General features: G+C 45.1%; 1 protein-coding gene across 1 annotated transcript; it reads right to left on the bottom strand.

Moving 5' to 3' along the window:
- Positions 1–120: 120 nt before the first annotated feature.
- Positions 121–10,746, bottom strand: efs (embryonal Fyn-associated substrate). Its single transcript, XM_034205298.1, is given in 9 exon segments — positions 121–2,234; positions 3,061–3,318; positions 4,531–4,593; positions 5,441–5,893; positions 5,895–6,359; positions 7,885–8,010; positions 8,196–8,711; positions 8,713–9,486; positions 10,262–10,746. Coding segments are annotated over 9 exon segments (2,853 nt in total). The 5' UTR covers positions 10,274–10,746; the 3' UTR covers positions 121–2,048.
- Positions 10,747–11,019: the final 273 nt, after the last annotated feature.

Below are 11,019 nucleotides of genomic sequence, written 5' to 3'. Positions count from 1 at the left end.
GTCAACGTAAATGTAACGTCTCTGAAGAACATTATTTGTGGCAAGGCAAATGGAAATACTCAGCAAATATAATACAATTAAAATAACAAAACGTTTATATTTTTGACAGGCACAACGTCAATGAATAATCCGAACACATTTTAATTGCAAAAGATGTATTTGTGCATTCTGAACAGTAATACAAGACAGACATCAAATGTAGTGTTAAAAGTAAAGAGGCGTATTACTGTAGGAGAAAAGTCAAATATTCACTTTTATACTTCAGTAAATACGGACTCAAATGAGTTCACATAGTGTAAAAAAAAAACGTCCTCGTACAAAAGAAAATACAGCCATACCTTGGAACTGTAATGTAACATTTATCTGGGAAAAAACATTTTGTTCGTTGTAAATGACCCAGTAAAATCACCCCATGGTAAAAGGATGTGCATATATAAAATGTAAGCAAATTAAAGCCATGCAAACTGAACGCAAATAACATAAGATTTGACAGTAATAAATATACTGCTAAAGGTTACTTGCTCTCTTCAAACATACAGTTTTTTAGAGCCTGTTTTGGCAGGCAGGGTTTCATCAAGCAATACTTCAAACCTCCACAAGGTGGCACTGCAGCAGAGAAGATGCAAAAAAGAAAGAATAATTTAAACTGATCCACACAACTGAGAAAGTAATTATGCATTGATACTGATTTGGATCTGAAAAAAGGTTAAGCAATATGACTGAGGTTACAGAAGTATTATCATCAAGAGCACCTTTGTAGAGTTGAGATGTGTAGTGTAAATATGATAAGCATCGTACCTTCCAGTCAGCTTTATGATCCATCACAGCTTCTGCTTGTGTGCACACCAACATAATAATACGGTATGAATGTTTAGGGTCAGAGGTCAGACTGAAGTACAATAGTCTGAGATGGAAAACAGGTAAGTGTTTTGTATTTAAAATGCAAATAAATCCCCCTTATTAATAAAATAAAGTGTGCTGTGCTTCCTCAGCTGGGCGATATGGTTAAAGATGTATATATAATGAATTATATATGCATCATACCCAGCCTTAGTTTCCACCTGACTTGAAACGATTAGATGTGAGAAAGCACTGTTGACAGGGATGACGAGCATCTTATGGGAAATGAGCATGAAAAGCAGAGAGGTGAGCATGCAGATCATAACAAGGCGTGTGCAGACAGGTTAGCTTGGTCAACTGGTTTCTCTTCCATTGCCAGGCTGCCATGTGACCGTGGGAAAGAACAGCATTAGGCCTTTTCTCACCGAACCATCATTACTCACTCTTATCCGCTCAAATATTTTCAGGATTTTAAATGTCTTAACGTAAACAGAAAATGTATTGAGGGATTTGTATCTTATTGAGTGCATTACAAGCTGTACTGATCTTTGCCTTGATGTGGATATGGGTACTTCACAAACACAACACACTAGCACGGAATCAGTGGAGGCGAGGCAGACTTCCTACTCCACAGCCTATTCCATGTCTTCCATAATAAGCCCGAAACACTCGATACGCTGCTTCCAACAGCTTCAGAATGATCATCACAAAAGGCCGTTCAGGTTAACAGTAAAAAAAGTAGACCAGAAACAGGATGCAAGGCCTCGTTCTGTGCTATTTGTGGAAGAGGGGGGATGGCTGAATAAATAGAGGAAGGAAGGAAAATGGCTATCATGTGAAGGGAAGAAAATATGGCAAACACAATAAAGCAAAGCTCCCAAGATAAACAGTCCACACAGACACTCAAAGCCACGGAGAGCCTTCAAATATTCAATAAGTTAACACTCAAAAACACAAGTGTGCCTGGCTTCAAAGCACGGAGGTCAGTGTATCAACAAAAGGCAAACCGACACACACTTGAAGGACAGGACCAACACTCACAACCCTCAGCAACCAGAAAGCATATTCCTTCGCTTGCTTCAATCCCACTTAAACCGAAAAAAAGATAAGGTAATGAAAGAGTCCGACAACAAATAAGGCATTTTCAAAGAGGGAAAAAATATGTGTAGTGTAAACAAAGTTTTCTTTTACGAGAGCGATACGGAATATCATGAAGATATTTCCGCCAGCCGCTGCAGCAGCGTGGAGAAGCCAGCTGCCTGCTGGGAAAGCTCAGCGACCCGGTCCACCATTTCCTGCGTGGCGGGCACTGAAGGGTAGTTTTGTGCAGCTCCCTTTGTGGCCACGACAACCGTCTTCAAGGCCTGACAGAGCCGTCCCCCTGAGGTTGTGATCTAGAGTTTTAAAAAACACAATTATTACAACATTTAGACCCATTCTACATGTCCAACAAGAGTAGGGCAGGTATCATTTGTGCATTTATCCCTCATCGTTCGTGATTCCGTGAACCCTTCAGGTTTCTGTATACTGGGGAATACAGTGATTTGACAGCCTGTGTAAGAGGGACACACACACACACACACACACACACACACACACACACACACACACACACACACACACCACACACACACCACACACACACACACACACACACACACACACACACACACACACACACACACACACACACACACACACACACACACACACACACACACACACACACACACACACACACACACGAGAGGTTCCAGGTTGAATTCAGAGGTTGTTGTGTTTAATATTCATGAGAATATTTGTCATTGTTCAAATGATAATAAACATTAGCATAAAGCATATTTGTCCACTCATATGTTGATAAGAGTATTAAAAACTTGGAAAATATTCCTCTAAGGTACATTTAGAACAGATCAAAAATGTGCGATTAAATATTTTAATCGACTGACAGCCCTAATAACAATGCAATAAGAGTGTAATAGTGGTGTAAAATGAGTATAATAACAGTCTTAAATGGGTGTAATAACGGTGTAACATTATAAGTGTGTAATACGGAGTGTAATATTGGTGAAATACTGGTGTTATAGGGGTGTATTATTGTGTGATAGGGGTCTAATGTAGAAAATAGCAATCAATTCACTTTCCAAAATGTTTATATGCGACTATATATATATATATATATATATATATATATATATATATGTTTTTATTTCTACATGCCTTGGCGCGGAGGTCTGCAGAGCTGAGAAGGCGGGAGAGCGTGTCCCCGATAAAAACCAGCTTGTGCGCCGTGACGATGAGACTCTTCCCTCTGGCCACGAAGATGCGGGGCGGCTGGTTCCCCTGCACGCTGCTGAAGAGCACGTCGATGGCGTCCGCCAGGCAGGAGAGGTGCGCCAGGCTCTGAGACGAGTAGAAGGACAGCAGCTCCGAGTCCTCCAGAGAGAGGGACAACGGGAGGGGGGGGGACGGGGTCAACTGTGCAAAGAAAGAGGGAATAGTGTCAGTATGTAAGGGAGCCAAACAGAGACAGGAATGCTACTGCCATGTCATTCTTCTTAGGATATAGCACAAACAGTGGATGGCTAAGTGCACTTTTGACAAGTTTTCCACTTTGAATCCATAAACAGTTGCAAATATCAAAACAGGGAAAATGAATGAGACGCTTTGTCAGATTTCTTTTTTTAAATCATTGAAACTGCAACAATTAACTGAATGCTACTTCCTGCATTGTTGATTAGCCAACCATTTCCATCATTGGAAATATGCATATAGTAAAAGCCAAACATTTGATGCTTTCAGCTTCTGGACGGTGAGGATCTGATGCTTTTCTTCGTCATACATCATAGTAAACTGAACATGTTTTAGTTTTGGACAACACAAGATATTTTTAAAAACTAAATGATCATTTCCCTGTCTTTTCTGACACTTTACAGACCAATAATAAATCCAGAAAATGACCGACACATAAAGACATGGAATGAGTAAGTCAGGAGCACCAGGGCTTCGTCATGTAAACACTGGTAAGCAGACCTCTCTGTGCCTGTGTCACTGCAAAGCAAGGCGTGTTCCCTAACTTGCTTTTGAATGCATCTTACGGGCCCACACGAAACTTAAAAGCCAGACAAAGTCAGACACTAATACAAACGGTACGTCAGCAAGTGAGACTGTTGAAAAGAATGACTGTGCTTTCCTGTCACTTATTGTCCTGCTGCCTCCGTTCCATGTGAGGCAAGATTGTTAAGATTTACAAGTGACCTCTTGTTGGCCGTCTATGGCGTAAACCAAGGAATCTTGCGAGGAGCAGAGAAAACATGACCTCAGCTTCAAACTAGAGAAAAACTGACCTTAAAGATACCACAAAAAACAGTATATGATTGTCATTTCGCCGTGTAAGCAACATCTCAGACTGCAGGCTTGCATGTTCTCAGAAGAACAAATAAAGAGGTGTTTCATGATAGACGGACTGTCCAAATCAACAGTCTTAGTGTAGACTAAGAAGGGTTAACGCCACATTAAGAGCCAAGGAGCTGCAGCAAGCGGGATTAATGAGTCACCGCGCTCATTAGTAAACAGTGTGCTCAGGGTGAATCAATGACCTATCTGTGCAGACTTGCTGCGTGTGGAAACTAGGGATTGTATATAGGGAGGTCGAGGAATAAACAATCAAAACAAGAGGAAGTTACTCACTGTTGGGTCTGCTGTTATGTGTCTGCAGTCACCCAGGACATCAGGAAGTGGCTCAGGTTTGCCCTGGTTTCAGATGAAAAAGTCAGGAATGTTATATATAACATAATAACAGACCACGTTCGACTGCAATTTAACCATTTAACAGCACACAAACTGATGTGTTTAAGCACAGAAAAACATCAGAAACATTTTAAGCTTCGCTCCTTTCTTTCACATTCAAATACAAATGTATGCATGTCCAGGGACGTGCAGACATTTGGAGGGGCTATTGCTCTAAACTGGAAAAAGGGCCTCCCCCCGACAAAAACACAAGACCTTTTGAAAATTGTAACTTATTTAAAAAGGTAAAGTCTCCTGGTGTGTCCCTTATACCCTAACTGCCATGAGAGAACTCAAAATCAAGTTTCCAAAATCCGACACTGAGGTGGTCGTAACGCACCGGCAGATGACAGCGCTGACAAAGTGTGTTTCCCGCAGCGAGACGCTACAACACTAATTGTGGGCTTATCATGTTGATTCGGCCACAACAGAAAAAATAAAAACAAACTCACTCTCTCCAGAGGGGCAGTTCAGCCAAAAAGGCCAAACGGGCCGTTGCCCGGGCAACATTAGCCCGTACCTGTGCACGTCTATATATTCTGTTAAAACCCTATATTTCTGCACAGTTTAGCAATAAAGATTATGCATTAATATTATTAGCATTAGATTCCAGGCTGTGCTGGTTTGTGACAGTTGTGTAATCTGAACATTTCCAATAACTTCAGTCCAAAAGTTAACATGTATTGAAATATTTAAAAAAATATATATGGATGAATCTATTTATTCAAATGATGGACTTTGAATCTTAAAAAGAGATATGAATGTTCACACTGATGTTGAGAACAGTTTTAATGTCATTATAAACACTGACCTGCAGTTTGACGTATCCCACACTGTCCCCTGTGGGAACAGGGGCCGGCATGGGAGTTAAGCCGATCCCTGCGTACTCATTGCTGGGGTCGTCTTCTCCATCAGAGGGGCCCACCGTCAGCGTCACCGTGGACTGAGTGGGGGCCAAGGGGAAGGCAGGCTGAGGGGTTGGGGGAAGAGGCCTCTCCTGGATCCAGCTTCCTTTACGCGAGCCCATCCCGCCTCCTGAAGACTTCCCATCAGGCACTGGGAGCGCGGGCAGCGGCCTGCGGGACAGGGAGTCCTGGGAAGGCAAACGTGGTCGACCCTGAGCCTGCAGGAGGAGGGCGCTCTCCTCCAGGGAGCGCTGGACCAGCGTCAGCAGCCCCTCGGACGGAGGGGCGCTGCCGATGGCGGATAGCGACGGCAGGAGGTCGGAGAGGCGAGCCCACGTCTGCTGGAAAGGGGGGGGGGGGGTCGTCGGAGAGACACGCTTTCCAGGTGGAGAGGATCTCAGCCAGCGAGGTGGCCAGGTCCCGTGACGACAGCGTGGAGGCGGAGCTCAGCACAGAGTGGACGAGGTTGGAAAGCGTGACCCTCCACTGCATGTCCCCCGATCCGTTACTCGAGACAGAGAGGCGGCGGGTGGAGGTGGACGAGGACGACAGAGAGTGAGCGAGGAGTTCGGTAGTCAATGCAGGCATGTCGTAGATGCCACAGTCGGGCTCACAAGAGTCCCGGTTCTGATAGCCGCTGCTGGCTCGTTTCTCCGGGCCGGGGACACGGTAGATCTGTCCTACGTCGTCTCCGGAGTGACTGAGGGTGGAGTCTCCCGGGCCCAGAGGGACACCAGGAAGCGTGGGGACACTGTAGACATCGTCATCAGCTTCATCAGGCTGGAAGTCAGAGACATTCAGAGTGATGGAGGGGACATCATAGACCTGCAAGTGAGGGAAGAGAAAGGAAATGTTTATACATCACGTTGTTTACTTTATGATTGTGAGGGCGGATGATAACTGTAACAGAATGTATGCATGGTGTTAAAACACAATATGGGGTTTCTCAATCGATTTTATTACATTGTTTTGGGGGAATATCTGCAGCAAGAACGTTATACCGAAAGATGGCCCTATTGATGTTTCTAATCCTTATGTCACATTAAAATAATAATATTGGTTGGTGGTCATTGATTAGGCAAATGTATAGCACCCCAAAAAGGCCTTTAACGCAGATATTTTTCAAAATTTGAATCTGTTTTGGTTATTTTATGACATTCCATTAAAAGGTTGTATTGTAAATTGGTATGCTTGGATTTGGGCTCATTCAAAGTAAGTGTAATCAAAGCCTAAATGGCTTCAAAACAGTTATTTAATTATTTATAATGAAGATTTCTTTCTGTTTACCTTGCAAAAAAGTTGAATAAATGACACAAAAAATTGCCGTCGGGCATAAATGTTCATTTAAACCTCGGTATCAGCTCACAATTGTACCATTGATGCACCCGGAGTAACATGTTTGGTAATGTTGGTTTCGATTGAAGACTTCTTTTAAACCTGGCTTGTGCTTGGATGACCAGACTGAACTTGTTAAAGTAAAAAAACTGGCGTCATAGAGTCACCACAAACACCAGAGACACATGTCCTCTTAAACAGCTAAAAGCACATGCAGTTATTCCAGGCAAAGAGGGAAACACCATAACAGCTGGTGGACATATTTAGGCAACATTAGAGGGGAGACCACTGGGGGCAGGGTGCTGCTGCTGCTGCGGCCTTGGCATGGCCCTGACAGGCGGGTGTGACAGAGAGAAAATAGCAGCAGCACTCAAGACTGGATAGACAGGCTCCCCCAGCAGAGAGAGACAGGTGTGGCCTTGCCTAGAAGGGGCGGGGGGGGGGGGGGGGGGCAGGGAGACACGCTGATGGCGGAATGTGGGAAGAAATGTGGACGGGCTATCTCTCGGTGGGGAATCGTGACACTTGTACAGACATGATTTCAACAGTTCACAGTGGCTTTAGACTGTCATGAAACTAAAGGAGCCGCGTGATTATAGGCCAAACACACGTAGGAGGAAAACCACCGAATAGCCTGTGTTGTTGAAGTTTAACGGCTGCGAAGTGACTTTAAAAAAAAAGGGGCTGCAACTATTTTCAGTATCGATTCATCTGCAAATTATTATAAAGTAGTTTGAAAAGTACATTGCCGTTTCTTAAGTCAAAGGTATTGTCATTTAAAAACAGGAAGATGTCATTCTAATATGATGTAAAACAAGGAAAAGCCAGAAACCTTTACATTTGAAAAGCTGAGAACAGCATTTTCTGGAAGTTACTTTAACCAATAATCTGTTGTGTCAAAAAGTCGGTGATTATTTTTTCTCTCAATCAATGAATCCTTGCAACAAACAATACATCTAATTTAAATGAAATTCCCCCATTTTAAAAACAACTCTTTCTGTGGCTGTTTCTTTACCTCATTCTCAGAATCCCCTAGCGATGGGAGACAGCGGGGGGTGTCATAGATCCCATTGTCGTCCTCATCACCAATAGAAGATGGCACTTGACGCTGCCACCTGCCGCTGGGAGGGGTATCATATATCTGCCAAGACGACAAAAGCCCAAAATGAAGTTATGTTGCAGGTCTTGGTCGACAGAAATGTATCAAAACACAACAAAACTCAGACCACATGCAAATTCTCACAACAGAGGAATTTGGAATATAAATATGTCTGCTAAACAACACAATTTAAGCGTACTAAACAACCCTTATAAATCATGACATACCTGATCGTCCACAGCATCTGAATCCTGATGTTCTCCTTTTTTGTTCTGCATGTTGTTGCTTTTCTCCAGCCCGTTACTCATCCTCTCCTCCTTGCTCTGAGGAATCCCCCTCTGTTTGTCCTCCTCTTGCTGCAGGCTTGCAGGAGTGACCTGAGCGGTGGGTTTGGGTGAGTTAGTATCTGCTGACGATGCTGAATCTTTCCTGGTGACTCCCCTCACTGGAGGTGCTGGTGGAGGGGGTTTGCGGGTGAAATTTGGCGATCCAAGAACCCTGACCTGCCCTGCTCTGATCAGCATAGGAGACCCCCGGTGACACCCCAGGCCGGGTTTACCCCTGGCTGCAGCTGGGTTGGGTAAAACTCCCTTTAGCAAAGGTCTGGGAGATGCTTGGGCAGGGGATACTGGAGATGGGTGCTGATGGGCCAAAACTGTGGCTTGTGTCCTGTGGAGGCATGCTCCAACAGCGGTGGGTGTTTGGTACATCTCAGGTGAGCCCTGGCTTGCTTTAGAGTGGGGGGGTACCGGGTGTTCCGTTTGAGCCATTCGAGCAAAAAGCAGTGGCTAAAATCCCTCCAGTTGGAGATTGGTAAACATCTTCCCCTGCAAGCGGCGTACCTTTAGGCACCAAGTAACAGTCGTCTGAGTGTTCTGTGGTTAGTGTTTCTCTTGGAAATAGATATGTAGTGTCCTCTGGTTCATCAGCAGCCCTTGGAAGTCCTGTGGGGGCGAGGTACACGGACTCTGAATCCATGAGAGCTGCAGAAGGCATGGGACTGACTGGAGACTGATAAAGTGCTCCTGATGTTTCCGTGCCTCGTCCTCTGAGGGAGGGTGAGCGCGGACGTCCCCCGATCCCTAAATCCCAGTCAGGTCTGGGCCGGGTGCCAGAGCTGGATTGTGAGCGCGGGCGCCCTGCCTCGACCCTGCGGAGCTCCCCCGGCCTCGAGGCAGCCACTCGGCTCTCACCCGCGCATGGAGGGGAGCGATACACTCCGTCTAAGTCCTCTGCACTGCTGCTGACAGCAGAGCGAGCCAGTGGGGGGACAGGGGAAAGGTAAACAGAGTCCTCAGTGGAGCCTCGACGGGGATCAGAGCCCGGTGGTGGGGCGGTCTGGAGGAGACGGAGGCGGTTGGCAGGGACAATGCCCTGTCGGCCATGCAGGGAGCAGAGCCACCAACCCGGCCCACCACCCTGCTCCTGTTCAAGAACCATCAGTATGTCGCCCTTCCGGAAAGCCAGCTCCTCCGGGCTCTCTGCCGCGTTGTCGAACAGCGCCTTTGCCAAAACCGTCTGAGAAACAGGACGAGACAAGAGTAGAAAACATAAACACGCACCCTCCTGTTCAGCATCTCTCACACCAAATGGCCATTTAAAGTAGCTTTTAATTCACACAAGCAGTCAGCACACCACAAACAAACAAGTACATTGACATGGCGATGAAAAGTCAGGGGTATAAAAAGGTTGATTGTTCAGGGCTATTGAAAGAAGAGTGAATAGGAGTGAATAGGGAAGATCTCTTAAAATGTCTATGAGAGATAAAGAGAGACAGGAAAAGGAGGGGTAAGCACAAAAATGAATAATATAAAAGCTAGAATCATGACCGAACTCAAAATTCACAGCTGTGTCAATGATTATGAGAGGGGGGGGGGGGGCACAGTCAGGGAGGATCAATGATCAGATGGACGCAAGGGCTTAAATGGTAATGAGCGGGTTGAGAGGGAGGGGGAGGGTATGAGAGGCACATCTGTCCCTGGCTGTTTAGAATTTAATTGCCCATCGCAAAGCCAGAGAGTCAGGCCCCCTTTCATTTTCTAAACCAACCCCCTGGGGACAGCTGGGCTCTATTGAGCCATGTGGGACCCCCTAAAACAGTAATGGAGGCAATGAGGGTCGAGATAAAATAAATAGATACAGTAGATAATATACATTTTAGAGGTAAAAACATGGCTTTTTTAAAGTTTCAAGTTAGTTTTGATCACATCTGATTACCATCAGAAGAGTACATGCAAATTCCTAAGAGTACATGCAAATCAATACAAACAAAAGAGACAAATACTGTACTCACGGAGACAGACATTGTTGCAAAGTTATCAGTTGTGTCTCAGGAAAACTATAAATCAGTCGGGGTAGTCCATTTAGAGCAGGATCTGGTTTTCATGGGTGTGTTGGTCTCCGGAGAGGCTCGGTGCAGAAGCACAGCTGAGTCCGGGCTCGACACATGTTTAAAGTCCCGGCGCCTCGTCGTCTCTGCCTTCATTCGATCCCTGCATAGGTGTAACACACAATTTCTTCACGACACATTCATAACACACCGAGACGGTTACTCATACGTTGCGAGGCACATGTGCAATGAAAGGTGGGCAGGCAGCGACAACACCTGTCTCTACTTTCCACGCCCAGTAACGTGAATGCAGCCCGCTAAGCGAAAGCTAAGGTTAGCTTAGCTTTGTAGCTAAATAAGTGGTGTGCACCATGGATGTATAACGACAACTGGATACACCGTTCATTTCTATGAGAGTTGCTCAGTGGCGCATGAAGCCCAAATTGGAGCGAGAAAGTACCCGGATGGCCCGGGCCCTTTTGCATACTGAGCATGCGCACTGGAGTTTCCCTCCCATCTCGCGCTCTCGGCTCTGTCAAATGACTGAAGAGAAAATAACTCGATTCAGCTTTAAGCGCATATTTGCATATTTTAGACTCATATTAATGATTCAAATAAGAGCTATTAAAGTGTTCATGCTGGGGAGTTTAGTTAGCTCAAAACCAATTATATACGCTGATTTACAGACGAGTCTTTCCCACTGTAAGTCAATAGGAAAAAGT

Source organism: Gymnodraco acuticeps, unplaced genomic scaffold, assembly GCF_902827175.1.
Source record: "Gymnodraco acuticeps unplaced genomic scaffold, fGymAcu1.1, whole genome shotgun sequence".
Taxonomy (NCBI): Eukaryota; Metazoa; Chordata; class Actinopteri; order Perciformes; family Bathydraconidae; genus Gymnodraco; species Gymnodraco acuticeps.
This window is presented reverse-complemented; position numbering and strand designations above follow the sequence as displayed.